Genomic DNA, 19,288 nt, shown 5'->3' with positions numbered 1-19,288 from the left:
TTTTTTTTTAACTCTTCACATGCAGGTGAGGCTCTGCCTTCGCTGCCTCCCCTGACCGCAAAGACAAAATTCAATACAAAAATTCATCCATCCATTATCGATACCGCTTATCCTCACAAGGGTCGCGGGGCGTGCTGGAGCCTATCCCAGCTGTCTTCGGGCAGTAGGCGGGGGACACCCTGAATTGGTTGCCAGCCAATCGCAGGGCACACAGAGACAAACATCCGCACTCACAATCACACCTAGGGGCAATTTAGAGACTCCAATCAACCTACCATGCATGTTTTTGGAATGTGGGAGGAAACCGGAGCTCCCGGAGAAAACCCACACAGGCACGGGGAGAACATGCAAGCTCCACACAGGGCCGGGATTGAACCCACGACCTCTGCACTGTGAGGCGGACGTGCTAACCAGTTGACCACCGTGCCCGCCCTACAAAAATTCAAGAAACGCTTAATTTAAGATTCAAATACAGCACTTCCTGATGGCTACCACGTTCTCCTGTATTTCCAGGACATGACTGGAAAGTAATCAAGACATTCTTGTATGTCAATTCTAATTGGATCAATTCTATTTTGTACTTTTGAAATTCTTGAGACTGACTGTGCAGCCATTGAGAAAACATAATTCACGTTTTGTTGACATTTAATTCTCTGCAAAGTAACACTGACATTATACAGCAACAATTACAGAAAATGAGCATCATTTTTACCTGCTAAGTACAGATACATGTAAATCTTAATTGCCAAGACCCCGTGATTCTCATAAGCATGTGAATGCAAAGCAAAGTCATTCATTTGAAACCCTATTGCTAACCCTAACCCAGTAACATTGACGGTTCAGTGCATCCATTATCAGTAGTTTGTGTCAGTGGATCTTATGCCTCTTATGCTTTAGATGGGCAGCTGGCATAACAAATGTACACAAAATGCTAAACACCACACATCAATGATTACAGAAAAGGAATGGCTGTTTAAATTATTGTAATTTATAAAACCTCTCATGTTGGATCATTAAGGAATCTCTACTCATATGGTCTTAAAGGGTGGTGTAGCGGGCAGTCTGGAGGGTAGCTGCACGCTGAGTCATCAGACCTGTCCATCCCAATAAGTGGGTTCACAGACAGGACGTCATTGGTCCAGACACCCATACACCAAAAACCTCAAGTCCATATGGGAGATCCAGATGCGATCGTACACATTGGAGATGGTCCTGTTACAGGTACGAAGGCAGATCCTTTTCCACCACCTGCAAAAAAAAAAAAATAGCCTAGTTTTTTATGTGGACTAAACAAATGCAGAACAGTGACACCTTTCAAAACAACAATCAATAGCACTTACGATAGGATCGTCTGTTGGACCGTACCGCTTCACAACTTGTCCCTCTTTGTTTATAAGAAACTGTCAAGGAATTTAAATAAATGTTTTGTCACAGTAGTGGGCTTGAATAATCTAGAAGAAAATGTCTAGGAAAAAATATATATTACAAAGCTCTACATAAGCAAATTACCTTTGTGAAGTTCCATTTGATGTTACTGTGAAAACATGGGGGGAAATGTGATCAGTTTTATATTTCATTTCCATGTACAGTGATGATATGATTAAAATGAATACTTTGGACTTGTCTCTATGGCAGAAAGGTTACTATGAGTACTTTCAAGGGAGAGGACAGTAACAACCTTTGATCATGGATGGAACACACTAAGATTGCAAGTCGCTATCACTAGATTTAGTAAGACGACAAAAACGTTTTCTGAAACCTAAACAATGGAGAGAAATCAAAAAGGATGAAACAAATGTACTGATAATATACAAAGTGTCTACATTTTCATAAGATTGAGACAACTCAAGCCATCTGTTATTGTGAAAAAAATGGCTATATAATGGTTAAAAGGTAACAAATACACTTGTGAGACACAAAAAGAGCACCAGCACAATGTATAAACTAAAACCCCAAAACCAGACATTTTGAAAACATAGCTAAATTTTATAATAGGTTGCCTCTCCCACAAAGCTGAAAAGGGCCATTTTCTTTACAAAGGCAGTTTCTGATCAATCTTTTTGGTCCAGTTGTGTCTTTGCATGTGTACCTAACATTGTGGCTGAAAGCAGAGCTGGGCACTTTACCCTATTTTGCCAGTCTGTCCTACGTCCGCTACTTGGGCACCCTTCCGTCATCGTCCCTCTACCCTCCAAACCCGTCCATCCTCATTCTTTTAAAGCGCTTCTGTCCTTACATTTCGTCAGTCCGTCCCCCCACAGTCCCCCAAAATAAAAATTAAAAATCAGCTGTTCATGACGCCGTGGGATAGAAGTTAACGGCAGTGGTTTCATAATTCATAAACATTATTTAAAGCTCATTAACTGGATAATTTCCTGTTCACATCCACTTACCGGCTGGGAGTATCGTGAGTTGATTTAATAGTTTACAACTGTTTAAATCCAAGATAGCATTTAGCTGCTATTTTTTTAATTTTAATTTTAATCATTTTACTGCAGGGAACGCACATGAAAAGAAAAAAAAAAGGTCTCTCCAGTGATGTCAGGCGATTAATAAAGGCGGCTCTGTGGTATCGCAGAAGAGAACAGTCGTCTTTGTTTTTAAAAGAATCCAACACAACACGTCAGTCGGTACCTGACACGGTTAGGAACGATTACAGAGAGGGACGAAAACCCACTTCCGTCCTTGCTTAGTCCGTCCTTTTTTAAAAAGTTCTCGCATAAAAATGCAATCACAATTGAAACTACTGGTTGTTAGTTCTGATTTCTACTTTTTATGATGGATACACCAGGACATGTATTAATGTTTGATGGAAAACGTACTTTCCAAAGGTTCCCTTTCCCTTCGGCTGTGCTTTCATCCACTTCCAAAGAGGGTGAGCATTGTCTCCATTCACATCAATTTTACTGAAGAGGTCGAAGTCTGCATTGAAACCTTTGGCAAACTCTTTAATCTCCGCCTCAGTTCCAGGCTCCTATAGACCATAACCAGGAATAAACAGAGACATTATTACAAGTTGTGACCGGTGATGCACCAAATATGACCGCATACCACCACAAATATACAGTATAAGATATTCATTGTTCTGGAATTGAGTTTCTGTTGGTTGGCAGCTTTTCAATTTGTTGTTTGTTTGTAAGTGAAATGTCTTATTTCTCTATTTTATTCATATTACTGCCACTGGTTCCTAACCAAGCAAGAATATACTTGATCCGAATACTTGATAATTCAATAGAATCTTCAGTAGGACATTCAAATACTAAAACATTTCTTAGCTGCAGCCCTAACTGCTCCTCAAAATAAAAAAAATATTTCAAGAATTTCTTGAATTGGTTTAAAATTGCGAAAATGTTACATAGTGTGCAGATGTGCTCAAACAGGCATTCACGGCATCCAGATGCTGATGACACAAACGTCCAATGAAACAGCAAATCAATAGCGGGCTAAGTTACCTGTCCTCCAAACTGGTTACACGGGAATCCAAGGATGCGTAAACCTTTCTCAGCCAGGGAAGCGTGCATTTCCGCAAGCTGAGTATAGTTTACTCTGGTTTTTCCTCATTTGGAGGCCACATTTACAATGATGCACACATAACCTCTGTCATAGAAACAAACAGAAATACACAGGTCAGCAATATACTACATTAAATATACACATTTTGAGGATTTTATAATTGCATTTCTAATACTGACTGGTGCTCCTAATATTTGGCTACCGTGTATAGCTAGGCAAGTATCAAAATATTGGAAACAGCTCTGAGTACCCCACTGAGCCTTAGACATCTATTAGACGTTTAGAAGTTTAGACTGAAATCCACCCGTCTATAATTGGTCTATATTTTAGCCCAAATCTAGATGATGAAATCGAATCCCTTAAATATTAAAAGAAAAAATAACTAAGTTGTATAAATGATGGAAAAATGTTGGATTACTACGTTTTAAACAGTCATTGATCAATGTGCAGTGTAGTTTAGATTTAGACTCGATTTAGACGTCTAAATCCAAACTTCATATCACGTCTCTTAAGACCAAATCAGGGCGAGTGAAGTGGAAGACAACCCAAAAATGTTCTTTACAAGAATATGTTCTATGCAACCCCACTAGTCGAAACATGGCATTCTGATTAAAGGGATGGACATGTTTTCACTAACAAGTTCATTTTATATATTTTTTGATCGGGAAAATGAAAAGAGTTGTCATTTTCTATTGTGTCACTAGATTTGGGAGAAATTAGGAAATAAGTGGATGGGGAGCACTGCAACAGATTGCCATGGACGACAACATTTTACCTGTATTTTTCAAGAGACACTTCATTGCCATCAATATCCTTGGCAGAGAACTCATAGATGGACTTGGCACTTTGCCAGTCGTTCACTTGGGCACACTGCATAAAGATTTGGAAGCATTAAGGGTAAAGGTCAAGTTGTGCAAAAAGGAAACATACCACCAAAGAGTCAATAAGATTGCTCAAGAATCACTTCTCTTATTTCTGAAGTAACCTTTAGTCCATGCACGTCACATAATCGCTAATTTCCCCCACACTGTGAACACATTATATTATCAACCTTTCTTTCATGTTATGAGTTATACGTTCATACAACTTTTTGTGACATTCTCGTTTGGTGGCTGTGAAATTATCCATCCATCCATCCATTATCTATACCGCTTATCCTCACAAGGGTTGCGGGGCGTGCTGGAGCCTATCCCAGCTGTCTTTGGGCAGTAGGCGGGGGACACCCTGAATTGGTTGCCAGCCAATCGCAGGGCACATAGAGACAAACAACCGCACTCACAATCACACCTAGGGGCAATTTAGAGAGTCCAATCAATTTACCATGCATGTTTTTGGAATGTGGGAGTAAACCCACGCAGGAGAACGTGCAAGCTCCACACAGGGAGGCCGGAGCCGGGATCGAACCCACGACCTATGAACTGTGAGGCGGACGTGCTAACCAGTCGACCAACATGCCGCCGCCGTGAAATGATTTACTATATAAAAAATGCGCTTATTCATCTATCAGTGGCAGCAATGTCTTGTGACACGCAGAAAAATTAAAACGCTCTTCCACTAGTTGGCAGAAGGCACATCATTTGCCTATGTATTCACTGTTTATGGCATTTGTGTTTAGTGGTCTGCCGTGTGATTTTTGTAATGTAAAATAAAGTGTGTTTTGTCTCATAAACACTGTAGTACAATGTATTGCAGCGCCATTATGCATAACAAGACCACACCGCAAATCCTGACGTAAGCATTACACAAACCCAGGCGACTCGACTTGGTTTTGCATGACTAAACAACTAAAACAGAAACATTAATCTGCCACATTTGAGACTTAACTGGGCCACTGAATTCTATCGATACAAAAACAACAAACACTGTCTACAAAATTGTACCAACGTCGGACCTATTTCTTAGTTACACCGCGTTTTAAAAATAGCAGCACATTTTACACGCCGTTGTATGCGAACTGAAGATGGTTGCTAATAAATCTCTTCAATAACAAAAAAAAAATGCACAATTGAATACATGGATTCCATTGGGATTAAATGTCCTACCATGGTTCGGATCACTCCTCTGCTCCCCAGCACTCCGAACAACACGGAAGACGTACGCACTAACCACATGCTGATGACACCAATGACCGTTGTTACGTCATTTGTTAGCCCCACCCAACGACTGAGTACCGCGCATATCTGGTGTGTGTGTGATGCTTTTTTGACGAGAAATAACGAGACAAGCAAATTATTTTACGTCGCCACTTGTACAAAAGTATAAGTAAATTATTTTGTTTGTATGAAAATTTACGAAAATTTAGGAGGCGGTAGTTCCAACCTTTGGACAACAGGTGGCGCAAGTTAACTGTAAGAAAATTCGCTGCTTTGTCTAAGCGTTTGCTATGGGCTGAAATATGTCCAGAAGATGTGGTATAGATCACTTTATATAGCTGTTTATAATACTGTATGTATGTATATACATCTTTCTAGTCACGTCTATGGCTGCAGACCTATCTTCACCTCTTGAAATAACTTTCTCCCTCACTAAATTAGAATACAGGTATCATCAACAAGTTTATTTATTTCAATTGTTCAATTAAAAAAAAGCCATGTACAGAATCATTACACACGTATGAAAATCAATTTCAGAAATACATTTCAGAGGGCCAATACTGCCAAAGTTTTTTCATCTCACTTCATTTGCTGCGATCGTCAAAACTATAACAAATAAAATCATGGAATATTTCACTGCGTTTACTCAATATAAGCAATGTTTGAGATTCACTGTTTGAATTGAACTACTAAAAAGAAGTGAATCAAGTATTCTTAAAATTAGTTTAGTGGCACTTGTACAGTGTCTGGAAATTATTCACAGTGCTTCACTTTTTCCACAATTTATACGTTACTCTCTTATTCCAAAATGGAAGAAGTCTTCCTAGGACTGGCCGCCCACCTAAACTGAGTTATCGGGGGAGAAGGACCTTAGTCAGGGAGGTGACCAAGAACCATATGGTCACTCTGTCAGAGCTCCAGCGGTCCTCTGTGGGGAACTTAATTCAAGGGACAGCCATCTCTGCAGCACCCCACCAATCAGGTACGGTACGATAGAGTGGTCAGATGGAAGCCGCTCCTCAGTAAAAGGCGCAGGCAGCACACATGAATCTTGTCAAAAGGCACCTGAACGACTCTCAGACCATGAGAAACACAATTCTTTGGTCTGATGAGACAAAGATTTAACTTTTCGGTGTGAATGTCAGGCATCATATTTGGAGAAAACTAGGCACCACTCATCATCTGACCAATACCATCCCTACAGTGAAGCATCAAGCATGGTGGTGGCAGCATGTTGTGGGGATGCTTTTCACCGGTAGGAACTGGGAGATGAGGGGAAGATGGAGCTTCAGAGGTGCTGCAAAGAGGAATGGGCAAAACTGGCCAAAGATACTGTAGGTGTGCCAAGCTTGCGGCATCATATCCCAAAAGACTTCATGTGTGACGATGTAGTTCAGGGGTCTTCAATCCTGTTCATCGAGGGCCATATATATATATATATATATATATATATATATATATATATATATATATATATATATATATATATATATATATATATATATATATATATATATATATATATATATATATATGTACACTATGCAGAGCATTTCCCATCTGCATATTTACCCTCGTGGTCCCAGTTGGTCCAAGTCAGCCAAACGACGTCGAGAACAGACTTGACCTGTACCACGTCACACGCAGGTACCGCACTCCTTACACGTGGCTGAGTAAGGAAAAAATAAAACTGTTGTGTACCTTGCAGTCCCACAGACATTGACATGTGCCCCATATTGTTTTTATTTCATCAATCACCACGCTGTACGTGTGTGAGTGTCTGTTGTTTGATATTTTTTCATTGTTTGGCGGTGAGTCTGCTCACGCACGTCTGCTTGTGACGTGAAGATTACGTTCTCGACGCCGACTGGCTGTCGCCGACGAAGGATTGACCGGGACCACCAGGTCAACTGAAGCAGGACGAAACATGGTGGCAGTTAGGCGATGCCCAGCTCTGTTACTATGTATAATAGGCATCAGTTCAATGAGATGTCTGTGTTTCTGTATGTGTGTGTGTGTGCACCTTTGTAAAGTAATTGTCTATTACTGGCACTGTAGATGTGCAAATGTTTTATATCTTGATAACCCCCCTTCCATTTTTTGTTTCTGTTTACAAAATTTGACCAATTTCCACCGGCCGGACTATATACGTCTCCTTTTAGGACCCATAAGCCTCGGTCTACGGGAAACAAAAAACCTCGCTGTGGCCATTGAAGCCTCACTGCAACAATAGATGATAGACGATGGCAGATAGAAAAAATGGCCTTCTGATTATGCTTAATCCATTTATTTTTTCCAGGTCCCCGTCAATTGGCCAAAAAAATTGTCATTCTTTACAGTCTGTTTGATTATATAATCACTGTAAGGGATAGACTCCAGCACGCCTGAAAGCCAAGTGAGGATAAGCAGTTCGGAAAATTGATGAATGTGTAGTTTTTATAAGATACAATATTATAAAGTGCTATTTTTCTTACTAAAAACACACTACAAACCTTTTTTGTAGCTGGAACATATCAATGGCATAGGCATCTATTTCAATGGGCAAAGATGATTTGCGATACACCTGTTTTGAGTTAGGAGCATGGTCACGAAATTAATCAAATTCATATCTCAAGACACCACCGTAATTAAAACAAAATAATTAAGGTGCTTTCGTAGTCTACAGACAAATTTTGAGACACAAAAAAACACTGCCACTGATCAATGTTACTGGAAAAGTAGGAGCACATTTATTATGGAAGAGCAAGTTACCAATCCCTCAAAGAAGAGAAATTACTAACAATAAAGACACACACAAAAAAATCAAGCTTTGTATTAAATCTAAAAACAAAACAGTTGCCTAGAAACCAACCTCTGCAAAACTTGACTCTGTCAACCCCACCCTCCACAACACACACACACACACATGCATGCAGACACATGTCGCTCCGGGAGATTAGATCAGATGATTTTGCAAAAGTTTGGGTAATTTCTTTCTGTTCCTAAGCAACAATTTTGCTGTTTGCTTGCCTTTGCATGTCCCTGTTAACGCCACTGGAGATTACATGTCAGAAAATGTATTTTCAAACTGATCCTACAACAAAAGGAAAAATCCTCTGAACTGGTCCTTCAAGAATTGAAACAAGACTGATTCATTTTTTTCCATTTTTACAATTACTAAGCCCACTCATTACTTTCATATTAAAAATCAAATTAACTACCTGCGGAGCGTTCTAATGGAAAACACCTCCACACGTTCTTTGCATGTTTGAGAATTTGTAACAAAGGAAGTGTCAAGAAAACAGATGGCAACCTATATTTGCACTGGCAGAGAATCGTTTACATTTAACCCTCGCACTCTGAGGGGCTTGGTTGGCAAGGCAACAGATTCTGCAGTCTGCTTCCCCTGACTGCGCCTATCAATAGTCCACATCAGCCTTCTTATCCTCCACCTTCCTTCAGACCATCGTGAGACACGGCTGGCATAACATGTTCAGCTCTTCAGCGTTTATCTGACAGGTAATTAACAGCCTGTTGAAATCACCTCAAAGCGAGACCACTAAATCTCCCCCCAAAATCTATTTGATAACCAATATTATTTGAACACCTTTTGTAATAATAACAGTGCACAGAAAATGTAAAATAATCTCACTAATGTACCAAGTGCAGTTGAACCTCCGTTTTCATGATTTATGGTTTGCAGAAAGGCTCACTAAAGCCGAATCATACAAAATTTAGAGCAATGTTTCCCATAGGAAATAATATAAACCCAATAAAGCTGTGCAAAGCACCCACAAATATTAACAAAAATATTACATTTAATGTATAACTATAGCTTTACATACAAAAAGAGCGGATAAATGAACATGTGTCTTTCTTGCTTCTTAACCCTGATACAACCAAGATATTCATCAATGGCCCTGCTCGTCATCTGCACCTATTTAAAGACACCACTCTTGATAAATGTACTATTACACAAAGTAAATCAGCAAAACAAATTTCTTTTTTATATTTGACTCAACTCTCTCTTTCTAAATGCACATTAAAAATATTACTACAACTGTTTTTCTTCCCCACCTCAGTAATATCGCTAAGATCCATCTCATTCTAGTGACGCAGAGATCATAATTCATGCCTTTGTTATGTCTCACCTTGACTACCGTAACGTATTGCTCTCTGGTCCTTTTAACCCGATACTAGCCAATTTGCAGTGTCTCCCCGGCCACTTGAGATGCGATTTCAAGTTTTTGCCACTCACTAATAAAATATCATATGGATTACCACCTAACCTATCTCGGTTTATCTCGTTTAGTGGTACCTTTTGTTCCATCCCAAATTCTTCATGCACAACATGCTGGTCTTTTACTGATCCCAATAACCAGAATGAAAGTCCGCAGGTTCTAGAACATTTTATATCCAGGCACCAGTGCTCTGGAATGCCTTACCTGGGGAAATTAGGGCTGCTATGGAAGTTAGAGCCGCTACCTCAGTCGAAACTCAATTTAAGACTTATGTGTATACTCCTGCATTTAGTTCATCTACATGTTGGCCTGTTTGACTGCTGCTTCTTCGCTCTCTTCTGCCCCCTCTTCCCAGGTTTAGAGATGAGGCTAGATGACGGTGACCGAATTGGATGTCGCTGTACGGATTCTCCACCGACTGACCAGGACAACGCCCTAGGAGGCGCTGAGATTGACCAACTGGGACGGGTTTTGAGGAGGACCTATTTTTCCGAAGGTGTCTTCCTGCAACACTTCATCTGCTTGAATGAAGTTTCACACTGTTCTAGCTAACATTGTATAGTATAACATTATGTGTTAAATGTTGCCCATTGGAATCCATTACAGCCTGATCATGCTCAAAGGGGGATTCCGCCATCTGCGGCCCCTTGTCAAGGTTTCTTAATTTTCCCCAGATGTTTTTTTTTTTAGTTTGTGCTTGCCCTTCTGTGACGTTAAGATCAGCAGATGTCATTAATATGTTTTAACTGTGGGCGTGTGAAGCCCTTTGAGACTCTTCTGTGATTAAGGGCTATATAAATAAATTTGACTTGTAATTTACCATGTTTGGGGATTTGGCAGACCGTGCTGCGCCTCGCTGGGCGTTCCGGCAGACACTTTGCAGGGGCCATCTTCGATAAGATAAGATAAGATAAGATAAGATAAGATAAGATAAGATAAGATAAGATAAGATAAGATAAGATAAGATCAACTTTATTGTCCCAAATGGGTAATTTGCCTTGGGCTCACTGCCCACTGCTGCCAGTACAATACAACAAATACAACAATTACAGAGACACAAATCAATGACCTAAAAATTGCACATTCCTCAACAAAATGAAAGGGCAAGGCAACACGTACCAGTGCCGTAAAATCACCAATGATAAAGTGCCTAGAAAAGATTGCACTTAATTGATTACACCATGTCAAATAAAATGCATCATAGAAGTAAGACACAAATAAAATATTAAAGTGACCTAGTGCACCTGATGAGTATCACACTGATTTGTTCAAGATAGCCACCGGTGGGATAAAAGAAAGCTTTTATCTGTTGCTTTTGCATTTGCATTTGCAGTTTGTTGCAAATGTACCTTGCGTGCTCCGATCCCTTATACGGGCTGCAGCGCGTCCGTTATGCTTCTGCCATGTAGACCACATGCTTCTGCTGCAATGAATTTAATGGGAATGAGGGGAGCCACTTCGACTGGCCGGGAATCAAGTTGGCTGCGTTCACTCCCACAACGGAGCAAACACCCATTTCCAACTGCACCCATCTATTTTTGAATTTTAAATTGAAATATACCATTGACCTAGCAGCTAGTGTCTCAATTGACACAGAAAGTGGGTTAGTGCAGTACAGAACAGGTTAAAAGGCACATCTTATATCTTAATTGGTTGCAAAGATCAAACATTCTAAAAACGCTAACAATGCTGCGGTAGTTATAAGACAATGGCAATTAAAACAGGAAGGGCATGTTGTTGCGTCCTTGAATTGCAACAAGGAGAGCATAAAAGCATGCCTTTAGTCTGATGCAAAATCAACTCAACTCTTGAGCTCTAATTGAAAATGCTGGGTGAAAGCAGAGACAGCTCATTAACCACTGAACATGCTGTGCCACTGTGAAGCAGTGATGTGGCAGCATCTTGCTGGGAGGGAACTGGTGTTGAGTGGCGGTCACTGCAAGGGGTCGCCTATAGAAATATCATTCCAAATATATACATGTGTATTTGTAATCTAAATGTGAAAAGTAAAAATAGTAAGTGAAATGATCTTCCAAAAAACCTGCCTAGTAAGAAGATATATTGGCAGACAAAGAACAACAATATTTGACTTGAGACATTTCATCTCACCAATAGTGTAAGTCAATTGCTGGGCACAAAATATCTGCACTGTACACTAGTGATTCTAAATTTGCAAATGATGTGGATGAAGAGCACTCAGTGCAAATTTGACGAGTTTACCTTAATCTACTCTCCACAGGAATACTGCGTATGGAAAAGTTGTTTGAGTCAATGCTTTACATAGCTCTAGACAGCAAAACACCCACGCACTAAACTTCCCCCCACCACCGCCCTCTCATTGGCAATTTGCCTAATGATAATAATGACCAAAATAGCATCGGATTCAGTCGCCCAGCAGTTGTTTCCAAATGGAAAAATATAGGGAACATAGAGTAATTCAAAGAAAGTAACCACAGTATATGTTACAAATGCCTCAACCAGCTATTCTGACAAGGAATTTAATAAGCATGAATTACTTGGGTTGCTCTAGATGTTTGTTCTTAAAAAATATATAGTGAATAAGTGAAATACAAATTATACTTTCGAATGTTCATGTCTCAGGGACTTGTTAAATAAGATCGCAAAGTTATGCCGGGGCAACATGGTGAAAGTGCCTCAATTTGAAATGTACTTGTTTGTGGACTGTGAAGTGGTGTGTTGTGCTGCAGCCTTCCACATCGCCACACAGCTGCTCTCTGATTCTAAACATTACAAAAGCAAGGTAAGAACCTTGTGTCCACCTGCTGCCTTACAGCAAGACTGGCCTCAGCAGCCGAGTCCACTTATTTGTGGGCTAATCAGAATATTGCCTTCTATCAATTTTTCATCTTTTCACTCACCCCTTTGCACTCTGCTGTGTTTCTTCCTACCCCGCTGAATTGCTCCTCAACAATAGCATGAAGGCAAAAACAGGAGGTATTTGATTGAGACTGTAAGGTGGAAACAATCCACTAAATAGTGGCCGTATTTTTTGTTTAAAAAAATGAAACAGAAAATTGTTTTTGGCCTGTCGATAGAAATAGTATACAGATGTACAAGCTCTCGTGAAATTCACTATACACTTACTTTTTTCTATTTTGTTTCAAGTATCATTGGGACAGATGCACTCCCTTGGCCATGGCTTGCCAATTGACATTGAGGCAGCATTGCAAAATTGCTGAAATTTATCTATCCTGATTCAAATTCAGGACCCATTTGAGAAGCTTTATGCTTGGAACTTGTCACCTCGCTCCAATCCGTAGCACTGCCTACATTACCCATGGCAAGTTTCTCGAAACAGGATCTGTTCTTGACAGGCCACGCAGCGGAAGGCCTACTATCAGACCCGTCCCCAGACCTCATCCTTATGGGGGGCACACAAAATGCATGGGGGATGGAGGGTGGGTTGCCAATTATTACACAGGGGAACACAATGTTTGTTGAGTTAGGTTTGACAGCTGTTCTAACAACTTTTGGGTGGGGAATCAGGGGCCGAGCCAGAACGTGGCTAATGGGTGGGCCTGGAAAAATCAGGGTGTGCCTGAATATTTCTCTCACTGACCACAATCCTCCTGTCCCGACACATCGCATATTCAAATAAAATGACAAACTGAAAAATATGAAGTTCGGATATTCCTTAGACAACCACAATCATGCCATTTTTAATATTCAATAAAATAAAAAACACAACAAAACACGAGTTAAAAATAATTCAATAATAATTTACTAACAATTTAAAAGTATATATATATGTTTTTCATGAATCATACTGGGTGGGCAGTCTGTCGCTCCGCCCCTGTGTGGAATCCAAAAAGAATCTTAGTTTGTACTCATGATGAATCAGAGTTAGAATGTGTGAGATATGCACCATATATCACATTTTGTTAATCAAGTGGATAAAAATAGGCTATGGGACATGCAAAATGTCAAAATGTTAATTTTTCAACAAGCGAGGTGAAGTGTTTTTCTTTTTGGGCGGGGGTGGGGGGGGCTTTGTTCTCTCTGTTCTTAGCAATAAAAACATTTTCGAGGCTTAATTGGCATCAGCTCACATCAGTCCCAATGAAGGACTGCGGGAGCCTTCAGCATCATCAGCCACAGTTAATTACACACTCCTGTGGCTATGAACCATAACCAAATGAGGAGGCACACATTTGCATTGCTATGAATAACATACAGTATGAGTGAAGGATTAATTGTTTGGCCGGGGGTTCGTCAAACTCAACACAATGAAATACATGTTTAATGCACATCTGTCAGAGTTGGGGAAGTTGTTATTAAAAGTAGCATAAACGTGATTTTAATTTGCTATTTTCTTTGTACAGCTGCCTCCTGCCGGCATTATATGAGCGAGTGGACAGATGGAGATCTTGAGCAGGTGGAAATGTTGGCTGGAGAACATACAGTGGCTGCATTTTCTCTTCTGCTTTTTCAGTTTCATATCTGCAAATGGACATGATATTACTTGTTGCTTTAGCAACAGGGGGAAAAGGAGGGTTGTCAACCCTTCCTCGCCATAGTGTCGTGTCGCTTCTCTTTTTTTAATCACACTGAAAGTATGCATTTCATAGTTTTTACATGAGTGTCTCAACCATTCTGCAAAAGGATACATGAGCATAAAAAAACATAGTTATTCTCCATGATGGTGTTCTTTCAACACTATTGATTTGTTTCTTGTTACAACTTTTAATTTTTAAGACCACACTGGCAAGAAAAAATATACACTAAAGGCCATATTCTTATCCATGTGTTTAAAGGGGAAGTCAACGCAAACATTTTCTTTTCTAGCAAATGCTCTATGCAAGTCCACTGGTTGAAACTGGGCATTCTGATAAATATTGCGTTTGTGGAATAAGTGTTGTATAAAGTGGCTCAGATTCAGAAAACAGGTCAGCCGTGATTGGTCGTTGTGAGCAGTTGCGATGTTATTTTCAGTCGACAGAAGAGAAAATGGCCGCCGCCAGAGATGGCTAAAAACGAGTGCATTTTGCTGCTTTACTTATATTCCACAAACGCAAAATCAATCAGAATGCCGTGTGTCAACTAGTGGGCCTGCTGGGAACATGTTCTTGAAAAAATATGTTTGGGTTGACTTCCGCTTTAAGTAGAGAAAAAAAAAACACTCCAGAGGCAGTAGTAAGTCCAGCATCCCAGAGTTTGCCATACATTAATAGACGCTTCTAATAAGGCGATTTTGTCCGGATATTTATTGCCAAAAGAAAGTGGAGGTGCCAGTGGACCTTTTTTCCATCTAAAACTGCGTGGAGCGATCCCACTTCAAACATGGTGAACTCCGGTGGCTGGCATTCATAGACAAACCTTTGGCGCTCTTTGAAAGGGCTCCCACTCTACAGTCAGTAATCATACAATGGTAAATTGGATGTTTAATAATTTGTTTTTAGTTGCTTCTTAGCAAGTCATCATAATATGTCTACGTGACTTGCCCGGTCGGTGGCACAAGGAAGGTTAGGAATCGCTGATCTGGGGAACAGCAGGGGCGCCCCATTTTTTTATTGATGGAGCTGCAAACATTTAGTTATAGGCCCAGTATTCTGATTGAATTACTTTTATCGGATTTATTCACCACAGAATTACATTTTAAGTAAAGATGCTCTAGTTAGCCGGAGTGGCGCACATGGACCAACTGACTTACGACATGTGCTTTATTTTATGATGGATTTCAATGACATTCACAAGTCTCAGAAAAACTCCATGCTCCATGATTTAGAGCAAGCCACAGGTTTCATTGAATCCTGCCTCCTTCGTGTTCGTGCACACTCATAATCTCGTTACACACTGTGGCTGAGTCAAAAGTCGGGACGAGAGAATGCCCGCACTTTTCATGCACAAGCACAGATGACTAAAGGGGGATTAGTGCGTGAATGGGAAAACATAGCCATATGAGTTGCTTCAAGTTTCAAAGATAATGAAACAGTCAATTGAAAACCCCTTGATGAAATGTCATTTGTTGGATTTGTTTGACCACAGACAAACAAATCTTTAACAATCTTTTCTGATTAATATAGTGAAGCTATCACAGCTCTCTAGTGTCTGCTCATATCGGACAGTTGCGTTCATGTGAGTGTCGCGTGGTAATTTTTGTGTGTACGGCAGTTATTTCGATTTTTTTTCTTTTCTTTTCGGGATGACACCATAATGCACACAGTTCTCGAAGATGATCAGAAGCACTGATGTAAACCCACGCTCAACCAGATCAAGAAGCACATCTGGCAGCAATTTAAAATGATCATAGAAAACCCCATGATACACTCTTGTGGAGTTGTGATTTGGTTAGGCTTGTATTACATCCCATTAGATACTAAAATTTAGGTTGAATCCAGTGACTGATTGTTTTTGAGTGTTTATGTCTGGGTACTGTCATTCATATTATTGTTCTCCAGCACAAATTATTATTGACTGAGCAGCAAAAAAATTAAATACAAAACGATAACAATGGTGCACTGGTTCAAGTTTGCTGATTAGTGTCCAAGTGCAGTTTGTAGGCGTGCTAACAATATAAATAAACACGGGCTCTGGTGTGTGGTGTTAAGCGTGTTCTGTTATTGTCTCACCACCTAAAGTCCTCCTCCATTTCAAACACCCTCACTGCTGTGTTGCCATTGTACACCTCCAAGGGTGGGCTAAGAGACAAAAATGAGGCAAAGCTAACAGCAAGGATACTGAACATTTGTATGATACGACATCAACAAGCTAGCGGGGCCACACTGAACAGCCGGGATTATTTCTTTATGTCGCAAATAAAGTCATTAATTGTCAGTGAGTCATAATAGGCCATAACGGCCAATAACAGGCATTTTGATTGTGGGCGTCAAAAGGTAGAAAGAAGCATGTGTGGAAATATGAGTGGTAAAAGGTGTCACACGTCTCACTTTTAGTGTGTATGTTGTCAGTGTAATCACAGAATTTCACTGTATTTTATTTACTGTCTGTATTATTTACCAAGTTTATACTGCTCTATACGACAATAAAAGTAGATGAAATGCAATGTAAAGTATTACAATATGTGACAAGTACAATGCTGTCCATGGGTAGCCTTTGTTGTCTTCACACTCTGTCAAGGTGATGATACGGCTTCGCACGTCAAGTAAGTACACTGTCAGTGTTTTGGGTACCATAAAATTTAGATGAGTTCCCTCTGCTGGGGGTCCTTCACTAAGATTCTATTGAACAAAAATAGTCATGTAGTCTGCCTGACATCTCTTTACAATGCATGTGTTTAAATTGGACAAAATGTTGGCACCAGTAGAACAGTTGATGAGCGGTTAGCAAACGCGAACACCAAACCGACTCGACTCTAAGCTTTGACCTTCCGACGTGGAATTCTCTTGTTCTCTCTGTGCTTGTGCATTATGCTATATTGTCCGTAGCCTAGAATGTCTGCCTACAGTATATGTGCTCTGAGATTTGCTGTCAACCAGTCCAGGGGATACCCCACCGCTCACCCAATGAGAGCTTGGATAGGCTCCAACTCATACGTTATCCTAGTGAGGAAAAACGCTATAGAAAATGAATGGATGGATACATAGGGACCACCACTGTTCATGATACAAAGACCCACTGCACACTAGGCGACGAAATTGTGACCCTGTTTATTTTCAAGGCTCCACATATTACTGTATACACGGTAGAGATGGGTATTCTGTCCCAGGGACGGAAAGGTCCGTCTGTCTGTACCAGAAGGACGCCCATTTTGGGGATGGAGGACAGATGATGAGAAGTTTTTAAAAAGGACGGACTAAGCAAGGGTGGAAGTGGGTTTTTGTCCATCCCAGTAATCGTCCCTAACCAGGTCAAGTACCGACTGATGTGTTGCGTTGGTTTTGTTTAAAAAGAAGGACCACTGTTCTCTTCTGCAATACCACAAAGCCGCCTTTAACTGCCTACACAACACCAGAGTCCATTTTTTTCTTTTTCATGTGCGTTCCCTGCGGTAACATTGTACTCACAGTCATGAACCCTCTAGTGGTTCAACACATGTAATACCATAGATTACGCCACAGAATGCCCATTTCACTGAGGAAGAAAAAGGTGGATAACAATTTTGTTAACTGTTAACATTTAGTACATACCTTATCCCTTTGCATGCAAAGTATGTCCTTGTCTGGTACATCTCTAGAGCGTAAAAGTCTCTCCAAGCCGTCATTCATGCTCATGCAAGCGCCGCCGTACACTTAAACCTACAACCTGGAAGTTTGTTCTCCTCCTAAAATAACATTGTGCTATTTTGCAATAATAAAAATCGCAAAATAACACGATAGAAACTGAAAACGTAGTGCATTGTAACACAAAGCTTTTGCAATAAAATGCAATATTATTGCGTTAAAAAACAATCATAAATATGTTCGTGATGTCCCCTGGCGGGCTCTGTAGGCTTGTGACCGACAGTGGTTGTGTTGGCAGCTAAATGCTATCTTGCTTGACACATTTGTAAACATTCCAATCCACTCGCGATACTCCCACCCAGTAGATGGATGTGAATAGGAAATTAGCCAGCTAATGAGCTTTAAATAATGTTTGTATGAATTAGGAAATCTCTGCCGTTAGCATCTCTCCCATGGCGTCATGCACGGATGCTATTTTGGGGGGGGTGGCGGGGGGATGGACTGATGAAATGTAAGTATGCAAGCGCTTTAAAAGGACAAGGACGGACGAGGTCGGAGGATGATAATTTTTATGAATAAGGACAGAGGGACAATGACAGAAGGGTGCCCAGGTTGCGGACTGACGATGGAAAGTGCCCATCTCAGATCTACGGTGCTGTATTTTTCTTTTATTGAACCACAAAAACATGTCATGTGTCATGTCATGTCATGTTTGTAAAGGAAGGAACAGATGGAGAGAATAAAGGAGAGAATGTGTTTGTTTTGAGAGACTCTTTGTAAAATGGCCATTCATTGAACGCACATGTACATTTCAGCAACCAAGACACTCTGCGCTTTGCTTTCTAGTCACAGGTACAAATGAAATAATACATATCCTAATATGACATTTGACGTTGACACCAGTTGCACATTATGGATATAATGTAATTGGAAAATCAATTTTTTGCTCTGACATACACCAATTGTCATCACCCACAAGAAGCATCAACTGCATTGAGCTTCAACCACACCTACCTTCGCCAGCCTGTGTTCCCTTTGAACTTCAACAAGAACTTCTTGGTATAGCATCACAACTAGTGTCGTCCTGAAAACCGGCAGTTCAATATCAGATCCTGAGAGAGTTTCCCAAGAAGGATGACAACAGTGTTAACAAAAGGGATTGGTAGAGCGCTAACAAACAAAGACTGTTCTTTGAAAATCCACTGGCACAATCATGCATACAAACAGACCAATATAAATCAGCTTTTGGGATCAAGACAAACTCACGTGTAATCGTTAATTTCGATGAGGGCTGCTGGTGTGTCGACAGCAGAGATCTGCT

At 40.4% G+C, this 19,288-nt stretch overlaps 1 protein-coding gene across 1 annotated transcript; it reads right to left on the bottom strand.

The window, feature by feature from the left end:
- Positions 1-627: 627 nt before the first annotated feature.
- Positions 628-5,671, bottom strand: LOC147140785 (phospholipid hydroperoxide glutathione peroxidase-like). The gene is made up of 7 exons (XM_086042554.1): positions 5,556-5,671; positions 4,289-4,383; positions 3,453-3,597; positions 2,823-2,974; positions 1,510-1,534; positions 1,341-1,400; positions 628-1,248 (listed from the first exon to the last, which is right to left on the bottom strand). The coding sequence occupies exons 1-7, from the start codon at positions 5,622-5,624 to the stop codon at positions 1,216-1,218; spliced, it is 579 nt and encodes a 192-aa protein (XP_085898680.1). The 5' UTR covers positions 5,625-5,671; the 3' UTR covers positions 628-1,215.
- Positions 5,672-19,288: the final 13,617 nt, after the last annotated feature.

This window comes from Filicampus tigris, chromosome 10 (assembly GCF_054856515.1).
Source record: "Filicampus tigris isolate MCC_2025a chromosome 10, RoL_Ftig_1.0, whole genome shotgun sequence".
In the NCBI taxonomy this organism is placed as follows: domain Eukaryota; kingdom Metazoa; phylum Chordata; class Actinopteri; order Syngnathiformes; family Syngnathidae; genus Filicampus; species Filicampus tigris.
Note: the sequence above shows the minus strand (reverse complement) of the source record. Positions and strands in the feature narration are given on the sequence as shown.